General features: G+C 40.7%; 1 protein-coding gene across 3 annotated transcripts in view; it reads right to left on the reverse strand.

Annotated features, from left to right (window-relative positions):
• dock1 (dedicator of cytokinesis 1) overlaps positions 1-23,089 on the reverse strand; it is a 243,383-nt gene that overhangs the window by 183,047 nt on the left and 37,247 nt on the right. For all 3 annotated transcript variants that reach the window (XM_042508036.1, XM_042508037.1, XM_042508035.1), the window contains exons 8-16: positions 20,010-20,167; positions 18,287-18,368; positions 17,582-17,717; positions 15,446-15,518; positions 12,682-12,761; positions 9,089-9,214; positions 8,006-8,130; positions 3,500-3,598; positions 2,163-2,235 (exon numbers count right to left, since the gene is read on the reverse strand). In XM_042508036.1, coding sequence (XP_042363970.1) covers positions 2,163-2,235; positions 3,500-3,598; positions 8,006-8,130; positions 9,089-9,214; positions 12,682-12,761; positions 15,446-15,518; positions 17,582-17,717; positions 18,287-18,368; positions 20,010-20,167 — 952 coding nt within the window. The remainder of the gene's footprint in view (positions 1-2,162; positions 2,236-3,499; positions 3,599-8,005; positions 8,131-9,088; positions 9,215-12,681; positions 12,762-15,445; positions 15,519-17,581; positions 17,718-18,286; positions 18,369-20,009; positions 20,168-23,089) is intronic.

Below are 23,089 nucleotides of genomic sequence, written 5' to 3' on the forward strand. Positions count from 1 at the left end.
AGTCTGATGCACTGTGTTAAGAGCTGACCTGATTCTGAACCAGGGGGCTGAGATACTGAGCGAATGAGCTCCAGTAGTGGCCTTGATGAGCAGCTCTGTCACTCTGTGTTTCCACTAAAAGTTCAGTACTAGCTAGGAGCAGTGGAGGAAGCAGGAAGGACACAAGCAGATGACGGCAGAGGCGGACAACTGAAAGGACTTTATGACAGACCATCTCTGTTCTGCTTTTCTTCAAGAACTTTTCACATGTAGAGAGGTTCATATTATCCTATTACCGAGAAAAGAGCTTGGCCAGTAGAATATATTTTAAAGGAGCAGTATGTATGATTTCGGGGGATTAACTGTCATGTAGCAGTGAGGACTGCAGCTTGCATCCAGCTATGTGTTGCAACACTGTTGTTCGGAAGCTTAAAGTCTACAGCAAAAACACCGACACTTCCGGCCCAAGATGAGCCAAGTCCTTCAAAATAAAAGTACCATGGGTCCCGCTTTGGTTTATCTAATTATAACGATACTAAAATTTATTGTTAAAGTAATATCTTTAACTGCCTTTGTAAAAAAGCCCTTTGTAATGCTGTTTGGGGGAAAAAGTTCTATTAATAAAGATTGTTGGAATTATTATTATTATTTATTTATTAATATTGTAAAAAATCAAGCCATAGAGGGGAGAAGTTGATATGATTGGTCATATCATATCATATCATATCATATCATATCATATGATATGATATGATATGATATGATATGATATGATATGATATGATATGATATGATATGATATGATATGATATGATATGATATGATATGATATGATATGATATGATATGATATGATATGATATATGATTAATATCACAAAGTCACTGATTACAGAGTCGGTAAAGAGCGCATTCACAGGCACACTAGTATCCTCAGTATGGTTAGGCACTGGAGTGTCCCTGCAATGTGTTTGCACATGTGACAGGCGGATAAATTGCATCAACGACCAAAAGCGAAATCCAGCAAAGTGGAAAATGCAACAGATTCCACAGTGTTTGCGGGAAGCCAAAAATCCAAAAAGGTAACTCAGTCAGTGCAGAAATGACAGAATATGGCTTTATGCCTGAACAGATGCAGACAATCACAAACTTGGATACAGTTAGATTCATGTGCATAGGGATATGAATGACCAGGTGTCTCTATGATGGCATATATGTGTAAACATACTCACTAACAGATAAATACACCACACACTAACCCATATAATCCAGCAAATACACTTTTTGTAAAATATGTTTATATTGTTAATTGCCAGTGACAAGTTAAAGTTTGGGAGCATCAGCATGTCCCTCCCGTCCCAGAGTCACTTGAGGTGAGCCAGTTTCTAAAGCAACCGTCACAGCAAGATAACAGCAAGCCACAGAGTTTCAAAGGCATGCCTCCTAACAGCATTAGTCCCTGCAGAAGCACGGTCCCAAGCATGACAAGAAGGCTCTCCAAGTGGATTATAAGCCAGCACTGAGCTCTGAGACCTTGCCATTTCCACCAAACCACCTGCATGCAGGTGAGAAGCAAACAGAGCTGAAGGATTTTGGAACTAGAGGCTTACAGCAGCTGCAGATTACTTTACGAGGGAAACAGTACACTTCCCCGTGCTGATATCCTCTCAATTCTTGTCTTTGTGCCATATGAATTGATTGTCCAATACATATACACCTGTCATGGCTCCCACTACTCCACCAAAATCATTTTCCCTGAGCCGCTCCGGCTGCTGCAGGGATGGCCTCGCCATGTGGTGGGCAGATGGGATGGCAAGGCTGCCAGTACCAGACTTCCCTGCCCTCTACACCCCCAAAATTAGAAAGGATGTTAAAAAACAGAAGGACATACAACACTAGCTACATTTGGCTACACGCTGGTCCCAATGAACAAACGAGTCCCTTCAGGCATTTTTCACATCCCAGCTGTATTGTCTGACACTTCATGATGCTGCTTTGTGCAGGGGCAGCCTAATACCTCTGATTAATGTGACAAAGGGTGAGCTTGAAAGTATTTATCACAGTGCAACACATCTGCTTGGATTGGATATCTTCCATTATTTTTTTGCTTTGGATAGATAAGCGGCCAATTGTGCAGCTGGTCATCGGCAAAACTGATTATTCACACGCTGACATTGGTACTCACAGTCCTGTGATGAGCGGTGGCGGAAGGTGAACCGCAAATGGCTCCGGTTCACGTCTTCAATAGGGATAGCAACCTGAGACCGAGAGGGGGAGTATGTGAGACATGTATGGCCATGAACACACACTCACAAAGCAGATTCTTAGACAACACCATGGGCAAAATAAGCCCCAAATTGTAGATTTTTATACTGTATAGACCGAAATACTGCTACGTCACCCTTACAACAAGTTACTTCCGGAGAAAGAAAATGGCAACTGTTTTGAATTGCAACTGTAAAATTTTAAGATACATAGTTAAACATGTTGGTCAAATCTCTCTGATGTGTCTGCTGTGCTTATTTTATGTTCTGTGCTGCTTTGCTAACATCTATAAACCCAATCTACAGACACGAAAGATTTACAATGTATTAATGTTGATGGTGCTGCAGCAAAGTGTAGTTTAGCCACCCAAAAAATTCAAAATTAGTTTCAAGTGTTCAAAATAGCTGATACAGGCAGTGGTAGACCAGCAACTCTGCTGTTCTGTATAGTAAAATCATTGTTTTTGTCAATGGAGTCTGTTGGCTTTGAGATAATGGCGTCACTTCCCCCTCAGAAAGGGCTGTCTGACGGCAAGGTGAAGTGGTGAAAATATCCTAAATATGATCTTTATCAGGTGATTAGCAGTGACCTGTAGGCTAACAGTACAAGCCCGTGCTACTCCTCTGCCAGTCTGTACTGATATTAGAGGAGCGGTAACAAGTGCAAAAACTGAAGTAAATCTCTGGTGCCATTTGCAAACCAAGGGGGAAATGCAACCTGGAAATATTACAAAAAACTGGGACTGTCATGCAATAATCAGCCATAACAATGTAATGATAGCTAGCTAGCTAGTTAGCTGCTGAGATACTAGCATACAACCAGCGTATTTCATTATGCTTGAGATATAGCAAGGGCTGAAACTACATTGTATTACATAATACAATGGTTATCATACTTAAAATACATTTGAGGGTTTCATTTGTTGCTTATACAGCCATCTTACAGATGATGGTCTCACTTGGTTTTGACATCCTAACCCTGGCCATGAAGCTGCACAATAAAAGAGTAAGTGGTATGTGTTAGGGGAAAGAGGTGAAATGGGACTAAGCCTTTATGAAGTTTGTCCATTTTTATATGTGAGCAAAAACATGCAAAACCCCTGGCAAAGTTCTTAAAGGGACATGGATCATTTCTGCTGCCACCACCTTAACCATATGATTTACTGTATGGTTAAATAATCATCACTGTATATCTATGCTTCAGAGCTTCATAGAAGAATATAAGAAAAAGAAACCATGAGTAAGGACAGAGCCGCACCTTTATTGTTTCAAACCAGCGTGGCTGCTTCACTTGGTAGTAAATGACAGACTTGTACTCATTGATCCCGTCATCTCCAGCTCCAGGGAAGATCACATTCTAAAAAAACAGAACAGAGGAAGACAACACACAGATCAAACAATGTGACTGGTTATCTGGGTATACGGGATGGAGCTGTAAGTCACATTCAAAGCTGGCAAAAATCGAGATAGTTAAGCTATTATTGCTCTGTCAAAACATTAGCACATGCTCCCAGCATATGGAAAATTGACTACCACTTATTTCATAAAATGTAGTCCCTGGGGCAGAAAGCAGAATGGCCTTTTAAAGTCTGGATGCACTTTATGCATGTGAACGTGCCTGTTGGCTGCCACTCTCGTGACAGCATTGTGGAAATAAGAAATAAATTAGAAATTAATTATTTAAGGAGGAGGGACTGTGGCTCCCATGCATCGAGAAGTGGAGGGGAGCCAGGCACAGGGAAGCGGACCAGCTGGTGCTGATGGATCCAACCATATAAATTGGTCTTCTTGGTGGGTCCCCTGAGTTTCAACAACAGGTCAGGGTGTGTATGTAAAATACTACGCGCCCCCTGGGGGATTTGGCACGAGGGCTGGAGTGACAGCTGATGGCACGCATGCCTTGTTTTCTATCAATCTGCGCTCAGCCAGCCTTCCTCTCTCCTCCCACTACTCCAGCTGACTCCCTGGCCTGGTGCTGCTAAAATGCTCCGACACTAATGGCTTCTGACAACCAGCAATTATGAGGAATAACAGGCCCTGTCTCCCCCAGCCATGCTGAGCAGATCTGGGGGGCAGGTGCTAGCTGTAACAACTCTTCCCCTTTTCACTGAAAGGCCAGGATTTATGACAGCTTCAGATTTTTGGAGAGACGAGGAGGGAGTGTGGCCGAGGTCTAGCCATAGGTGAGGGGGGCTTTGTGGGAATGTGCTAATATGTCAAGGTGATGAGAAGTCACTGTCCAGCCTCTGACTACACAACATCACAAATCCTTTTTGAGATAGGAGAAGGATGGCAAAACCCAGAGACAGGGGAGAAAGAACAGAGAAGAATGGAGGAGATAAGAAGGCTAAGACAGACACATCCAGAGAGAAAGCCACAAAAAGTAAAAATTGGCAAAGTAAACCTCTTATGAAACTTTAAACTCCATTTTGCTATTTTCAAGTGCCTTGTGTATAGGGATTTCTTTATTTCATTAATTAAGTGGCTGGATGAGAGCACATTTTTTGTCCTTTTGAGTATTGCGATGGTTGTGACCCCATCTAAGGTTAGGGCGAATTAAAGAGAAAGATCATGCTGAACCAACATCAGACATTAAAGTGACAGCATCTCTCTCATCTCAGAAACAGAATTTCCTTCCTGCCAATTAAAATCCAGGAAGGAAGAGGGAGAATTTAACCAATTAGCACTGATCCCTTGAGAACCTAACAGATGAGACTGAGCACTTCTGTGAAAAGCTGCAGGACAAGATGTTGAAGGGAGCCCGAGCACTGTCAGGACAACACGACCATGACATCCATAGATGTGATCAACGTCACTTGATCACTGTCAACGGCTGTCACTGACTCTAATCATTACAGCCCAAAGGCTTCGACAGCTTTGCTGTCATTTTGCCTCGCTCTTTTGTATAAAACCTATGAACACAGAATCGGGGGCAGAGTTGTTCCGCGTTTTAGCCAGCAGCGGAGGTAGTTACAGAACTGAATTGAAGTGTTTGGTTTTTTTTTTGGATTATTTTTTCGGGCTTTTATTGCCTTTAATCGATAGGACAGTGTGAGCGTGAAAGGGGTAGAGAGAGAGGGAGAGACATGCAGGAAAGGGCCAAGGCCGGACTCGAACCTGCGGCCGCTGCAGCAAGGACACAGCCTCTGCACATAGGGCACCGCTCTATCCACTGAGCCACCAGGCGCCCCAATTGAAGTCTTTTTGAGAAAGTGTGAGCTCAGCAGGATAATATGAGTGTGACATTTTTTAGGTTGTTTTATCTTTGCGACCCAACACTAAAACACAGGTATGAAGTCTGGGAGCTCCTCACCCTCCAAGCAGAGGAGGAGATTAACCACCACTTAAAAGGCTGAGTAATGTTATGCCATTGTTTTTGTATAAAAAGTGCCTTGAATCTTACATGTCACACAAGATGCAGACACTGTTGTGGTATGTAGATATAACAAATCCACAAAAAACAGTCCGGCTTGCTTCAGATGGTAGGCTGTACTTGGTTTGGCTCTGCTGTTTTAAACATAGCCACGATCACAAACTTTCTTACTTTACAGCTAAAGAGTACACTAAAATATTTTTTGAAAACATGTAAGGCAAAAACAGGCAATGCAGTCACAAAATAGTGAATTATATTTGATCAGCGCTGCCTAGTTTAACAGTTTGATCTGAGTTTCTTGTTGTGACAAACCTCATTTGCATGAAGCTAAAGTAGAGCCATGATTTAGCATCTTAAAAAAACAGGGCTGCTGACTGAGTATATCTGGGGCTTTGAATCTGCCGAATTGTACCAATCGATCTGTGTTTAAAATCAAAATTGCTGTACACTAAGTCATAGCTACTGCAGGAGAACTTAAACAGCCTTCTTTACAAATTAAATTAATGACTGATTGTATTTTGACTGTTTGAGTTTTTTATATGTGTATACTCACCAGTATTTAGTTTGGTATCAGAACCATAATTTAGGCACAACACTGGCACAAGACCAAGACAGTGAAACAAACTTGTTTACTGCACTGAAGATGCAACAGGCTATATGTATACAACACTGTTATATAATAAACACAGTGTAGCTGCTGGGAGATTTTCAAAATAGACTAGCAGACATGCTATGCTTATTCTGAGTCTACAATATATATAAAATTGCAAATAAATTGTAAGACAATCAAGAACATATACAAAAAACAAGTGTGCAGCTCAAACAGTCAGAGTCCTTAACATCTGTTTTTCACCTCATCTAAACAAAAAAAAAAAAAAACGAGCCAGCAATGAGACCACAAAGCACTGTCTAGTCTAACTATTGTCAGATACTGTACCATCTGACAGAAGCCAGGATCATCACTGCTTTCCTTCTGTGACTTCAGGACTGCTTTTACAGTATAATCACCACTGATCCTTACACTTCCACTGCCTGCTGTGCCAAATCACAGAGGAAGCCTTTCCATCTAAGACAAATGTGTATAATTGAGGCAGCTATGGGTAATAGCGCTCTCCTCTAATTGGCCGTTTGCAGGGGGTCTCCCCACGACCACCGATGTGTCATTCCAAATCACTCCTTCATCATCAGTCCTTGTAACTTTCACTCTCACTCGAAGAGCAGAGTGTGAACATAACAGCATTAATACCTGTTGAATGAAACAGAATTTAATACAACAGCCTTGCAAAAAATGATTAGATATACCTGAACTTGCATGTTAATGCAAACTAATACAATCAGTGGCCCAAAAATCACAAGAGATTTTATATTATAGTCTAAACAAAAACTGACACAAGAGCACACACTCCCACAGACACACACCTCCTGCCCCACTTCTTCCTACATACTTCTCGTGTCCAACCACTCTAAACGTCTCATATCCCCCATTTACTGATGGCCTCTGCAGAACAAGAGGTAAAGGGTGACAATAATTAAACATCAGAGAAAAGGGGTCACAGGCTCGAGACTCGAGATGAAACAAAAGCTTTATTTGGACATAAGATGCTGATGGGTTAGTACGTGATTAAAAAGTAGACAGCACTAGGGAGCATAAGTCCATGAAACGTGCTCCAACTTGCAATTTAGCAGCCACAGTGATGATTTATGTCCATTGTTTGAGTCCACCTTGTTTGATTTTCTAGAGAATGTCAATGCAATTACTGGTGCTAGGCTGCAAACCTGGATGTCAGACTTTCCCATCAAAGCCTACCACAGGTATGACTAAAATTAAAAGAATTAATTGCTGACCTTCACCAAAATATAATTAAACGACGTCTGGGCCGAGGGCTGCAGATTTCATCTAAATAAATATGCAACAATTTGAGACAGCTTGCTAATACACAAACAGAGAGGGAAGAAAATTGTCCTTCTAACTTCATTTGCAAAAGTAATACCAGAAGGGAAATGCTGCTTTTACATCTCTCATTACTTAAAAGTTTAAAACTATGCTTCCTGTCCGCATGCTTGCATCTGTACTCTTACAATGATAAAGGTTAATTCCCTCAGTGGTGAGCCAAATTTTAGGCTAGTCAGTCAACCACAAAGCACCAATACTGCATTCTGTCATTTTTTGACGGGTGACAAAGGTGCACAGTCTGGCCTGTGTATCACATTGCTTTATAGGAGTCCTGGTCAGTTAAGCAGCGTGCTGAGCTGTGTGAGATTAAAGAAAGCCCGGTAAATCACAGACTGTCTGAGAGACCGATCGGCTGTAGCACTTGTGTCCTGAATGCTGAGAATGAGCTGAACCCAAGAGAAATACCAAATAAGTAAGTTAACATTCCTCAGTCGTACCTCCAGTTTCTTGCCGTCCTCGTCATAAACAGACATGGTCACTTCGACGTTTTTGGGTGTGGTCTTGCTCCCCTTGTCAAAATCCCCCAGGACCAGAGTTACGTAGATGTCATTTCGCACATCACCTTTAGCAAACAGAAAAAAGCAGGTCAGGTGGAAGGAAATAATTACAAAATTACCATTTGTATATCAATTACTCACTGTGCTGCCTTGAATTCGTGAAGAAAACTATTTTTCTTGATGTCTCCATGATGAGCGAAGAATCCAAAACAGGCAAACATTCTTCATGAATTGAAATCATTTGGTCCACATTTAATAACGGCAAAACTAAACTAAAACATCAGTTCCTAAACACTCACACAAGTCATGTAGGATAGTCCAAGTCCCACACATTTTACCAATGAATTTTCAAAACTTTCTGATAATATTTTTGCACATATTGATGGTAAGTAGTTTATATTGGGTACATTCAGGACTTTATAGTGGCCATAAGGCACATTAATGAGAATCTTACTCCAATAAGCTAATGCAGGCATTGTAGCAAAAATGTAGTGTAATGTAATGCAGAGTCTTTAACTAATGTTTTGATATAGTTTTGCGTTTGTTAAACATGGTTCCAAATTTTCATAAAGAATATTCGCCTTTTTGGATTCTTCGTTTACCATGGAGCCATGCAAGAAAAACAAAATTTTCTTCACAGAGTCAACATAACATTATGTGAGTAACTGATATACAAATGGGCATTAAATGGGTGAAGTAATCTCTCAATAGTCTTTGTGGAGCTCCAGGTTCATACTTTGCGATATATATGAATATTACTGCACAACTCATTCAATCTTAGTTGGCGTAATTGGATATTTGGCACCCTTTACTTCATGGGTGACTTCAGTCCATTAAATGACTAATGTCTTCATCAAACCTTAATAAAGTGTGGTATGTTCTCTTCTCCCTCACATCCATTGAAAGCATAGCTCTTAATTCTCAATCTCTTTTTGAAATTATGATGTGTTCAGCCTAGAAAAAGACGACTTGCAGAAAGAGTCAGCCAAGGTAAAGCTTTGAAAAAAAAAAAAAAAACTCAACCTGGCATGATGATCTCAGGAAAGCCCATCTTGCGAGCCACAGCTGTTGATCGGTCCACCAGGTGAGGGAAGTCTTTCCTTATCTGATGGATGTCTCCAGGAAGCAGCTTCAGAGTCACCCACAGGCCTGGTGATGAATTCAAGGCAAGGAGGGGAGGGACAGAGATAACGTCAGGAGAAGACAGCGTGAGAGCAAACTGCCCCAGGAAAATACTAAAAAGAGATTTCTTCTTGTGCTTTGCGGTGTCAGTTGTCAGAGTGACATCTACCAGCTTGAGGGCAAGAAACTAAATAGATGCTGCCCTTAGGGATGTGATTAGGAAAACATAATAACAGAGAAAACTGTGTGTGTGTGTGTTTTCCTTGTGCTCGGTTAAAAGTGCAGTATAGTGTGTAGGTTGTGCATTACTACAAATATATGGTGACATTAGAGAGCTTTGTTATTGTAACAACACATACATATCACAGAACATATTTAAATGTGTTGAGCCCAGAAAATTGATGCCAGTTTGACATCTAAAGTAATTGTAATATGAACAATGTATTTCCTTTGTGGAGTACTTTTGTCGTTTTTATCGTTCTTAACATAATGTATTGTTACTGTAACTGCGAAACAAGTCACACAGACATGGGCTCAAATAAAAGGTCTACTTCTTAGCAACAATGCTTGGAGAAAACAAATAGGTAAATGTTTCACAGAACACAACAAACAGACATTTTTCAGCAGCCTAAATGTGAAAATTTTAAATAAAAAAATATAAAAATTTTCCTTTCCAGTGCAAAATTCATGATAATGTCCCCAATGCCCTGGACTTTTTCTTTAGGCACTTTTTATTCTAATATGAGAATAAGTGACATTTATTGTAGAATATTTAAATCATGCAGTAATTCCCAGACTTACATAATTGGTCTTGGAAAGACCTGAGAGTGCAAAGCTTGAGAAGAAACTTTGAATAATTCTGAAACAAAGGGCCTTAAGGGGTCTTTCATGGGTCATATTTTCTCACAATTTTAACACCAGAAGCTGCTCTGCATCAGCTGCTGCCTCTTTTCTGCAGACACTGCATGGTGTGCCAGCTTCAGCTCTGCAACCACACTCTTAATATTTGCTCAGGAAAAACAAAGCAGCACAGACACATACCGCTGAACAAGACTGAAATTGACAAATAGGGGGGGGTCCAATTAAAGCAGTGATCCTGTAGTGCGCACCTTCACAGGCCACCAAAGTGAGCGCTGCCTGTGAACCCTGAGGCTTAATTCACTTTCACTTTACAGGCCCCATATTGTTATGAGTGACACATCTCTCACTCGCCAAGCTGGAAGCCTTTTGATATGCGAGCGTGACCGAAACAGCTGCTCTCAGTGCTCTGCTGTTCTTCCCAGTGTGGGCCGGAGCAGGCCTGACATTTATCCAAGTACATCTTCATAGGGCATGACAATACCACGGAGGCTGTCATGTTGTCCCCCCTCTCCGCACAAATCCCTTCGATGGCTAATGTTATTCGTCTAGCCACAGACATGTCAAATCACTGATAACATCCAGTCTTTGCCGAAGACTCACCAGCTTAATTAACAGCAGGATTACTTACATCCTGTAGTCATGGTGATGAGGGCAACTATTTATAGTATGAGCTGTGATTTATAGTGCGAGCACTTGACAAAGAATTCTGTTCTTATTAGCAAGATGAACAGTTTCAACTCTCTGCCTGTAAATTGGGGGTAATGGTACTTTATATGAAGCAATCTAAAACACAGTATAAAAGAAAATTACATTAGTACAGCAGAGTGCTGTTAAGAGAAAATTTGTCACGTTTAATATTACCCTCTCATCTTAATTACAATCCTTCCCTGAAAGTTTTTTTACATAGATAACAGCACTTCAAAACAGATGCAATTCTATAAAGAATCAATGCCAATGTTGAGAATAACCAAAGAAAAGTTGGAGGAAAATACACAATCACAACTACAAACTTTTTTATTATTATTCTATTATTTTTTGGCCGATATTACATTCCTCCGTGTCCAGTCGAAAGCAATATGTGCCAATAACAGATTTCTAGAACTGAAAACAAAAAGATTGCATCAGCGTTATGAGCGTGTGGCTTCCCCCTCCTTACTTTGATGTCAACCAACTCTGATGTCTACAAAAATCCAAAATCAAGCCAAGTTTCTTATAACTAAGGACCACTGGGTATTTAGTGACCTAGTTTACAAAGCCTTGTTTCCACCAAGAAGTCCAGTTCAGTTCAGTTCAGTTCATAACATCTTAGAACAGTTATTTTTGCATTTTTATTGACAAAAGTTGTGGATGGTAGCAAAAGAACTGCTCCATCAGGGCTGGGTATTGTTTGAAAAATTCAGATACCAGTTCCTTTAATGTCATGCCGATACCTATTGAATACTTTATTTCAATACCCATAATGTGAATGGACTATCATGTTTACCATAAAACTTCAATTAATAGCCTGGGCCTTAATTTGCTTTAATCAGTTAAGAGGTAAAGATGGAAAGGGAAGGATTGCGACACCTGGTATAACGACACAATACCTCTTTATGCTCTTAAAACAGATTAGCTGACCACAAACAGAGTGCAACATTGAGATTTTGTTGAGGTTGTGACGTACGGTGACGAATGACATTAAAGCAGTTGCTGCAGTTGCTGCTGCTGCTGGATGTTGGCTTCATACAGAGGAAAGTTATGAGTCAGCCCAGCCGCACACATTCAGTGACAGGGCTCTTAACACCGCACTGTTTAAAAAAAATTAAATCAACAAGTTTAATGACGGAGCAGAGACTGCTGCTGTAGCTATGTGGCTTGTGCTTAACGGGCAGACGCTGAAGTGACCGTTAACCAGGAAGATAGCAGGTCTGGACACAGCTGTGACAGAAAGTCTGCTGATCCGGCGGGGAGATGGGACCACTAGACCCCCCGAGCAAAAAAAGATCAAACTGAGGTATATTTTAACTGTATGTGTTTCAATACTTCTTGGTACCAGGGTATGTCGGTCGATACCTTAAAAGGTAGCCCTACGCTCCATTATGTCCTGTTTTTTTTGTCACACATCTGTGTAAGTACCTAGCACACTGATCTGATACTAAACTGTAGAGCTAGAAACACCAAAGTTCATTGTCAGGTCAAGAGAGCATTGTCACTCTTTCTCTACAATGACTCAATGCACAAACCCTTTATGTTTTAAAACCCCACTGGTTGCGACAGAGACTGTAAACATTCTTTTTTGTTCTGGAAATGTTGGGGTGCAATCCTGTTGCATGGATGATCAACAAGAGGCATCATCCGTGAAGAGGAATTACAATGAGAGCTAGATAAAGAATAGAGTAGCAAAAACCTCACCTACATTTAAGGGTGCTGTTTTGGTGGAAAGCTAAACAGATTTAGGGTTAACGTACAAGTCCATATAGGTTACACTCCGAGAGGTTTGCTGGAAACACAGTTTACGATGTTCATAAGCCTTTTATCAGCTGGCTAAAATCATCTTATAACATGAAGAAGGCACATTTTATTTATAAAAGTCTGACAGTAGTGTTGAGTTTCCTTCCTGAAGCTGGTTCTTGTGTCTGAACTTTGCACTGTACCTTGGCCCTTGTGATTGACCTCTTTGGCGGTGATAACTTTGTTGATGACTGTCTGGAGGAAGTCGTTCTCCCCTGCCACCCTGGGTGAAAAACGGGAGATGTTCAGCTGCTTGTGGCGAATGGCGTCATCCAACGCTAGCCTGCAGTATGCACACGACAGGCAAACACCACAGAGAAGAAGAGATGGCAGAGAAAGAGGAGGAGGAGGAGTGAGGCAGAGGAGCCACAAAGTGATGGTTGTGAGGAGGGGAGTGGGATGAAATAGACGGGAGAGACAGAAAGAGACACACCGAAGAGTGACGCGAGTACCGTGACAGACACAAAGCCGCTTGTTAGCAGTTAACAGTGAGGCAGGATGGGTGATGAAAGAAACACACAGAGAAATCATCGTTTAGGAAATTATGCTCAGTCTGCATTTATAGCGTCTCTGGAGCGGTGGGAGGCTTGACCTGTATACGACCTTTAAATGACTTCAAAGAGAACTACTTAATACCCCGAGCTGTAAACTCCAGACTGTTCCCAATCTGAAGCAAACTCTCTGCTTTAGTGAGTGCAAACTAAAATATTACATCATGTTTTGCTCTCCACAGGGCTTCAGGTGTAGACAGTACCATACTGATTGAGACGAGTGACGTACAGCGCATAAGAAAGTAACAGATGTGCTCTGGGAAGCACCACATGTGTGGCAGCTGTGAGAGAAATGTCTGAGGTGGGCAGGGGGAGACATCTGCAGTAATAGGGGACTCTAAACAAGCAGAAGAAGTAGAGCATGGAGGAGAAGACAGTGGTGATGTCAGCATGGAGGAAGCAGTAAAGGATCTCTGTCACTCAGGCTGTCTTCAGCACCTACAGCCTTGAATCCAAAACTAATCCAAGCAAGAATGTAGAATAAGGGACAACACAAGTTACATTCACGGGACAAAACATTGTACGACAACAGGGACAAGGCAAGTTCTCCCACAAATTTGCAATAATAACATTTTTGAAAGTATTTGGATCAGATTTTTGTTTTTTAAGTTGGACGCAGTGGGACGCTGAAACGGTTTTCAGGACATGACGGCAAGAAGAATCTGATTTCATGATCATTATCAATTGTGCTGATTATTTTTACTAAAAGAGACAGTTCACACCCAAATCAAAAATACCTAATTTCCTTCTTACCCGTAACACGATTTATCAGCCTAGAATGATTTAGTGAGAGTTGCAGAGTGGTAGATATATCAGCTGTATTGATGTCTGCCTTCTCTCCAACATAATGTAACCAGCTGGCACTCCAAAATGCCCAAAGCAGAAAAATACATTTAAAAAACTCAACAGCAATAGACTGCCTGCTTTCCTCTGCGCTGTGATACGGCTGGCAGGTGTAGTTCAGTGGCAAGAAAATAGTTCCTACATGAAACTGCTCACAACAAGTTCTGTGGACTAGCTTGAGTAACCGGACTCATTATTTTTGCAAAAAGACATTGCTGTTGAGTTTTCCAAATGTTGTTTCTTGATGTTTTGAGTATCATAAGCCGAGTGCAATCTAGTTCAATTGTTTTGGAGAGAAGCTAGACGTCTCTATGGCCAATATCCAACAACTGGCTACTCATACCAAAACAATCTAGACTGATAAGTAGTACAGTTAAGAGGAAAAACATGTATTTTTGTTTTAAGGCGAACTGTCACTTTCAGATTAATTGATTAAAAAATGTCAGAAAAGAAGGAAAAATGTCCGTTACACCTCCCCTTAGTCCAAGGTGGCATCTTCAAAATGCTGGTTTAGTCCCACTGACAGCAATGATATAAAACGGACATTAGCAGCAGGTCCTCAAATTTAAGAAGCTACAATCACTGAATGTTTGTCATAAAATGGCTTAAATAATTAGTCAGGTGTTGTTAATTTTTTTTTTTTTTTTTTGGTCAGGCAAGTAATTGATCATTTCGGCACAATGTGAACTTCTGCAACGAAAGCATTATCTAAATGCCGGTTGGTTTGATTCCAGATTACATGCCAGAGATGAGCTCAACTCAGACTTAATGAAGGAGTGTCTGGAACAAACAAGAACAACAAACTTTTCAGCAAGATTTCAATCTATCTGGTCCATTTCTGAAAGCTATTTCCATTTCTGTTTGGATGCCAGGAGTCTATCTCAATTATATCACTACGTCAAACCCCCGCTAAATGACTTCCTGCCTCTGATGGCCTTGAAAACATGCGCAGTCCTGTGTGGTGGAACAGCTATTTCAAAACTTCATCAGTTCAAATTTCACTGGCAAATATTCACAATTGGGACATAAATAACGCCTTGTAGAACCTGTTCTTCTCTTCACACAGGAGGGCACTAATTTCCATGATTTATGCTCACAGATAAAACTGTTAAGTGAGGTGATCTGCCAGCTAAACTGCCTGAATCTGAAGCCTTTCCAATTATGCAGGAAATCACGTTAAGGAAAAGGTTACTCTGGCTCTGTACGCAGTCCTATGAGAATGGCAGCAGTTAATGAGATTGCCTTAATTGAGTCAGCAGGGAATAGTGGAGCGCTACTGTCTTAAAACCCCCGCTAATCAGGTGTCAAAAATTCAAGACTTTTTAAAAATGAAATAAAATACAACCGCTGTGTCTCTGACATGCTGTACATACTCAAAATAATGGAAATAAGTGTAAGAGCAGAAATATATCAGCTTTGCTATTTTATGCAACATTATACAAAGTTTAAAGGAACTCTGTGCCCACTTATGTGTGAATGTGATTGATTTTGTGCAGCTGAACAATCCACTTACGGCTGAAATGGGATAAAGTGCTGCTTGTCCTCATCGTCCATTTTGCCTGTTATGATGTCGGTGACATCCATTACTGTGAAAAAACAAGAAGAGAGGGTTAAAACATTCTCAAGGCCTTCAGAGGAGAGCAGGGCTTTGAAAGAGCTACAGAGAATGGCATGGCGAGGCTACATCGGCAGGTTATAGCAGGCAATGACAGCTTTTCTTCAATGAGCACTAATTAAGGCAGATGCTAGACTGCAGTGGAAAAAAACATGATGGTGGTGCCTACGTAAGGTGAAATCAAGTTAATCCTGATTTCTATGAACTGCACAGAGATCACAAAAAGCTGAAAAAACAGTGATCTGACTTTAAATACAAATTTCATGTAAAAAAAAAAAAAAAAAAAAAATGGGTAATCAAATATCAGCTGTAAGAGTAATTTAAGACACCCAGAGAGTCTTGTTTTTGCTGACCTCCACTGATTTGATTTTTTAACTTGCTGCAATGACATACATTTGTGCTCTGGGACCCTGTGATGTCATTGTTGGATGTGGTTATAACTTCGCCCACACCTGACCACAGCAGGGTGTGGTTAGGTGAACCGGGCTTCAAACTTTGAACCAGAGAGGGTAGCAAAATGCTGCTTTTCAGTCTGGTGTTCAGTTAAACATAGGTTGAACATAGGTTACAACATAGTATATGCTACACATATTCATATACAGAAATGTTTGTAAATTTGTAAATAGTGTATTATTAATGTATTATATAGTGTTACTTCCTTTGTTGTTTTCAATCTTATTTCCTAGCCTGTATACTAGGCATTACACTGCACAACTTTTATAGGGTAGGCTGCCAAAAATAAAATGCACTTTGATTACCTTTAAAGCATATAAATCTAAATATTTCTGTATCATGACGTGGTTGAACATTTTTTCTTGCCTCAAAAAATGAATAATGAATGAATAAAATAGTAGTTTCACACATACACAATTAGTTTGATTCGTTTTTTTTAAGCTGACAACTGGAAAAACCACAACGTCAGGTCCGTATTCATATGAATTTGGGGTAATTGGCGGCAATAACAGCAGTGAAGTCTGGTGAAGTCTCTGAAACACTGTGGAAAGTCTGCTTGAGGTCCCTAGTGGACTGGTTGAGTTGAGCATTTGAACAGCCCTCAGCGGTCACAGACGTCCCTGGAATGCATCCGCAAAGTCCGTAATTTTGCAAGTGTGGTGAGGTCAGGATATTTGGATTCAGCCTCTTTAAATGTCTTTACATTTTTACAACACTTACAGCAGTGAACAAAACTGGATCTTAGTTAACAGCCTCAGTGACTAACACAATACAAAATGGGGTGACATAACACCGCTAGAATAATGACTCCAGTGTTAACAAACAATGCATAAATACTTTTGCTATTTGCCAAGCGTGCAAATTCACGGGTTGAATATGACCAAAGGTGAACTTTGACCAGCAGAGACCGACACCAAAACAGAAAACACATTCTTGAACTGGTTCCAGTTGAAGTGAAAGAGAGATCCCAGCACATATTTGTACTGACAGCACCTTTACTCTATTACCTACAAGCCAGAGGTCAATCATATAAAGGTCGTTATTACTGTGTCTCTAAAAGAGCAAATCTCAAAAATCACACTGTGTACTGCTGCAATGATGATGACATTTAAAGATAAGCCGTCATAAATCAGGCTGTCATTTACCACCCCTTTAAGTGGCAATGAGAGAAAGACACTGAAAAAGGGGTATAATTTTCTCTGTTGTAGAACTGTGGGCAAAACTGTCTACATCTAAAAAAACATCTAATTAGTTTACGATATGCCTGGCACCTTGCCAGCAGGAGATAAATCAAACTTTAATTCTTCTTTCCACTTTTGCTGGATAGCTATGAATTTTAGCCAAATACATTGACTCATCTGGGCAAAGACTTTTGCACAACACTTACTTTGAAGTGTAAGGCAAAACAGGGGAACTGTTCTCTCTGATCTGATCTCACGCTCATGGGGATATTGCAGCGGAGCCAGGGCTATGAAGTTCTGAAATAATCAGTGTTTTTAAAAGGTGACCTCCGACTACAGTAACACAACTCATGCCTTGCAGCGCTTTTTTTCCACTGAGTCTCTGTGTAGTTTGCTTCACCTGCCACTCCGAAGGGTCTTCTGAGTCCTGACGTCAGCTTTTTGGTGTTGTTGTCTCGTAGCTCCATGCGCCCCACTCTCACAATCTGACACACAAAGCTGATCTTCTCTCTCTTCAGATCTTCACTGCCTAAGTCCTGAGGAGAGAAAAAAAAGAAAAGCAGTGAAAAAACTGTTGATGTTATTGCCTAAGCGTCTGTAACAATGACTTATACTTTAGGCAGACAAATCCAAAACTATTACAATCAGATTACATGCATACCCCTGAAAAATGAATTGAGATGTAAAGCATTTTTTCAGGTCACAGCAATGCTAGGGTACACAACAACTGATCGATTAGAGGCACCCTCTTAGGTGAAGATGAGTTTGTGTTGAGGGCAAACGTTTCACCACAAATTGCTTCAGCTACATCTGTGATTGTGTCCACAGATTCATTTCCTGTGGGCAATCCCTTCCAAAACTAGCAAAGTGCTCCCAGTGGGTGCACGCTGACCCCTCTGCCCTTGGGCTTCCATTAGATAGAGGTGACTGCCTTGGTAAATACATACAGCGAGCCCAGCTCTTTCTGAGAGAGCTTAACAAATACAGGCTCTGCAAACAGGCTCCCACATGCCTCATAACATGGCTGAATAAACAGTGGACTACCACAGGCGAGCATGCGCACACACACAAACACAAGGACACTCATACAGGCAAACACACTCACCGTGAAGACCGCCCGTAGATTATGAAGCTGGTCTATGTCTTTGACCAGACCTGAACTTGACCATTTCACCAGGTAGTTTTCACTGTGGGGAAAAGACGACACATAACTCGTCGATATTAAGTATGTCGCGGTCCATTAATCTGTGATGTCATCAATGCAAAGATCACATAATCTTTTTTTCTATTATTTCTTATTTCATTATTATTAGTTCTTATGTTTGCCTTTATTTAGCAGACAGCTGAGATAGACATGAAAGGTGTAAGAAAGACACACAGCAAAGGCCTGCGGTTTGGAAACAAAACCTGGGCTGCAGCGGAGGCCTCAGTCTAAATGGGGCAAACACACTACCAGGTGAGCTAGAGGTCACCCCACATATCATCACCTTTAAGATACGTTATTATTTTGAGAGTCTCACAGCATATCTGCGTCACCGTCACATAGCGCCAGGCAGACAATGGCAAGCAGCCAAGGAAAAGACAACAGTGATATAAATCAGCAGTGTTGAAGCATTTTAGATCTCGGAGAAAAGACAGGTGGACAGACAAGAGTATGTGCTGTATGCAAACAATGCCATTATGTAATGAAATACTGAATTTGTTAAATATTCTTGCTTTGAAGTCGTGTTTTATGTGTGTTGTTGGAGTCAATTTAGAGTAAACTTTATCGTACTCAACTGGTTATAATTTTTTACAATTATTTATGTGACGTTCTTTTCTTTTACGGCCAAAAACAACAAAGTAAGGGGTGGCGGCCTCTTCTGTAAAGTGTTAAATAGGGATATGAAATCATCTCAAATCGATAGCAGGCCCTCGAATAGAATAGAAATTATATTGTGGCAGACTTTGTGATATTGGCAAATATCATATTGTTGTCCAAATAATTGATATAATATCATATCATGGTGAAACTAGTGATTTACACCCCCAGTCATCATCTGTCACTGCAATTTCTCAGATTCGTGCAGAGACATCTATGACACAGCAAATTAAGACAATCAGTTGGCTTGCATTAACTCGAATTTCCTTCAAAGCTGCGGAAGCCTCAGTGTTAATCCAGACACCGATCCGCTTGGGAAACAAAATACATGACTGATGTTGGATGCGAGAGAAAACATTCCACAGCCGAGCTGCTCTACTTGTGATAATTTGCTGTCACAATCATAAAACAATGGCAAATCCCTGGGAAGCAGGCTGCACTCGTTCTGGTCACGTTCCTGCATGGTGTGTGTGTGTGTGTGTGTGTGTGTGTGTGTGTGTGTGTGTGTGTGTTTCCAAGTGTCTGTCAGTGTTTGTACTTGCTGATGCTTGATTGTTCTGGAAAGTATGCGTAAATCTCAAACATCAAAAGCCATCTAGACATATTATCTGGTCCATAATGGGCATTAGTTTCAGTGCCGTGCTTACAAAGAGCAAATCTAAACTCATCACCACTCAATTTAGAAACACTGACTGTATTTGACCGTGAGTTGTGATGATTGCTATGAAAAGAAATTCCACTGTCTGAGCTACAGTCAAATACAGGACATGGATGCACAGTTCAGACTGCAGCTCCAGGCACATCATCTATACAATTTCCCACTAACAACAGACACAGACTTGGATTTCAATTACCAGTGCAACAATACATATAAATCGTAAAACTAAAATGCTGCAAAAAGCCAAAAAAAAAAGAAAAAAGAGAGAGAGAGAGCGAGAGATAAGTGAATATGCACTCATGGTTTTACCTGATGAACTTAGACTCCACTGGGTCGTAGAGTGACATGAGCACCTCTGCGTCCTCTCCGATCTTACAAACCACATTTTTTAGAGTCACAAAGAGGGCAAATGCTGGTGTGGAGGCAAACTTTGCTTGCCTGGTCAGATCAATATTCTGCTTCTGAGACTGTCGGAGGAAAAGAGAGATATTGCATTCAATACTGGGCATTCTTCCACAGCTTTCTGTCACATGCAGTCAGACCTCAGGCCTGCGTGGTTTAAACAATAAGCCCAGGAGAAGATCTAAGGATTACTAGGACAACATCAGCGTGTGGATTACTGAATGTCAGCCGCTGCCTCTGTGTCTTTCTGAAAATTTCACAAGTTCAGGAGCAAGATTTAACAATGTCTATAAATGCTTAAGAATTTATTATAATATATTCTGTCCCCACTGGAATAAAGAGCCTTAACAATCGCTTGATCTCCAGAACTGCATCTATCTGCAGTAAAAGCAAGACTGATTGCATGATTCCTTGGACGCCCTTCAAAAATATGCCGGGGCCATATCATTAATATTTATCAAGTTGACCTGGACACTTTCTTATTGCCTATGCATATGCAATCAAGACCTCTGGATGAGAAGGTCACGTAAGATGAGACCACATAACTGCAGGGCACTTAGCGTCTGACAGTCCTACATACTGCCAACTGACATTCAGGTGAGGGATGCCACTGATGCGCCAAGTAAAATAGACAAAGAATCTGGCTGAGCTCCTGACTTTCTGTAGAAGCAGTCAAGCGTCTTTGTGTACCAGCAGTGGCCTCATTATCCACACCTCTATACTGAAGTTGTGCAAATGCCAACAATTCCATTTTAGATGTGACTACAGGGGTTCTGTTTATTTTCTGTGCATTTTTCGAACCCTCAAACACAATTTGTCCATTAGTTTGATTTTTTAATAGCCTGTGCGGTTATTATTTGACAGTGGTCATTCAAACAACAAGTCATCTTTCCTTAAATTATGATTTTTATTTTATTATTATTATTATTATTATTATTATTATTATTATTATTATGCAAATGGATATCTTGATTCATGGTTTTGAAGCAGTGGGATTATTGTCACATGTAAAGCCAGACCTATTTCCACAGTGTTGCGTCTGGAGGCACACGTTATAGTTCTGCTATGTTGGTATTTCTTAAAGCAATCACAATCATCTTGGGGGGAGCAACATCCAGGACACAGCAACATCACCACGGTAAAATAGTGTCAGGGGAACTTGCTTTGGAGAATTTGCAAGATGGGAACAGTCATTAAAATGGCAAATTTTCCGCAAAAACAATAACAAACAGATGTCAACTGTGTGATTTAACTTTTCTTGCACATAAGCTCTGGAGAAGCTCACTGGACCCACGATAGACATTAGATTTGCTAACTGGATGTTGCTCTTGCAGAACATTATTATGACAACACAACAAATGCTCTTGTTAGTGGAATGGATCAGTACATTGGTATAGTCAAGGTCTTTGATGCATGCTGCTGCCAGGGTAAAAACACGCTGCAATTCAACTCCAATAGGCTGTGTCAGAAAACAGATCTACATCAGGCTTGAGAGTCCTATGAGACGGAGTCTGGGCTTTTCCAAGGTGCGTTCACAAGTTGTTTTATACATTATAGATTTTTACAACAATACTCTGAAAGAACAAAGCAGGCATGTGTATTTAACAACCCAAATCTTAATCAAAATGTCCCATTTTTAGTGTGTAGGTTGTTAGCTTACACTAAGAGGTTGTTTTTGTTGTCTCCCATAACAAAGTGGATTTGGAAAAATGGTAAAATGCACATAGCGGAGCAGGGGAATGGGAGAGAATGCCAGCTTAAATAGCCAGAGAGTGGTAGACTTACAGCTACGTCAACATTGCGTAAGTCAGACTACATATGAACAACTAAATCTAATTGAAAATACAATGCACAGAAAATGTCACGTTAGTTTTGCAGGTATTTAGTCATTAATTAAAGTACTGACCAAATTGAAATTTTGATGTCATGATGGTTTTCAATAAAAATAAATTCACAACAACAAAATTAGAGAAATTTGTCCTCTATGGGCCTTTAATATCTCCACCAGATTTCACAGAAATCCATCCAGGAGCTGGAATATTTCTATTTGAACCGACCAACCTACACTGACATCACCAGAGCCACACTGCTAGTGTGGCTAAAAGTTTGTTTTATTCTTGTGCCTAAGGCCCTGTATACCCTGTGCGATTTTGGGCTTTCCCAAACGAAAGACAACCAATGTGAAAGAAACATGGTGATATCTTTGGTTGTGGCTCTAAAATGGTGGTCCTACGTCGCACAGGGAGAGAGGTTCAAGGATGGTCATTGTCACGGTCTTATGATCAAATTCTGACAGTGTCAGAAATTTGGGATGACCATCTCACTGTGACTGTTGTTATGACCTACGTCTACAAACCAACCAATAGAAATGCAGCATGAAATTACGCACCAATCAGCATGACACTGCTTAATGCTAATGGATATTTTGAGCTCTCGTTGCAAAATTTGCATGCTTGCAAGTTGGCCTCTTTTCCCCAGCCACGACTGCGTCCACTTTCTCCTCCGTCTCCTCTTCTTAACCATTTTTGAAACACATAAATGCCACAATACCGAGGGCATGATTCATGTTTGTTTACATTTTGCTCTTATCACAACAGCGGTGTAAATAGATGATGCACACCGACAATGTTTTGTTCTTGCGTATCGACGATGGACATACATCGTATCCCGCGATTCAGTAGGCGTTAAACTAAAATCTCACAGTCTGTAGGAGACTTAAGGATGGAGCAGACACTCCTCACCAGAGGGGAGCAGTCTCAAATGAAGACAAATGAGGGGTCATGTCGAACAATTATCTTGTATGATGAGCAGTGTTAACCCTTCTACCCTGCCCTGGTTTTGTTTTCCTAACGCAGAAACTGTAACTGCACCTGTTTGACTCTGACTGAGACTTAATGAGCCAGAAAGAACAAGATCGAGGGTGCGACTACTTTCACATCACACTGTGTACTTTGTTCACTCACAATGTACACTAATATGCTTCTACA

This window comes from Plectropomus leopardus, chromosome 19 (assembly GCF_008729295.1).
Source record: "Plectropomus leopardus isolate mb chromosome 19, YSFRI_Pleo_2.0, whole genome shotgun sequence".
Classification (NCBI taxonomy): domain Eukaryota; kingdom Metazoa; phylum Chordata; class Actinopteri; order Perciformes; family Serranidae; genus Plectropomus; species Plectropomus leopardus.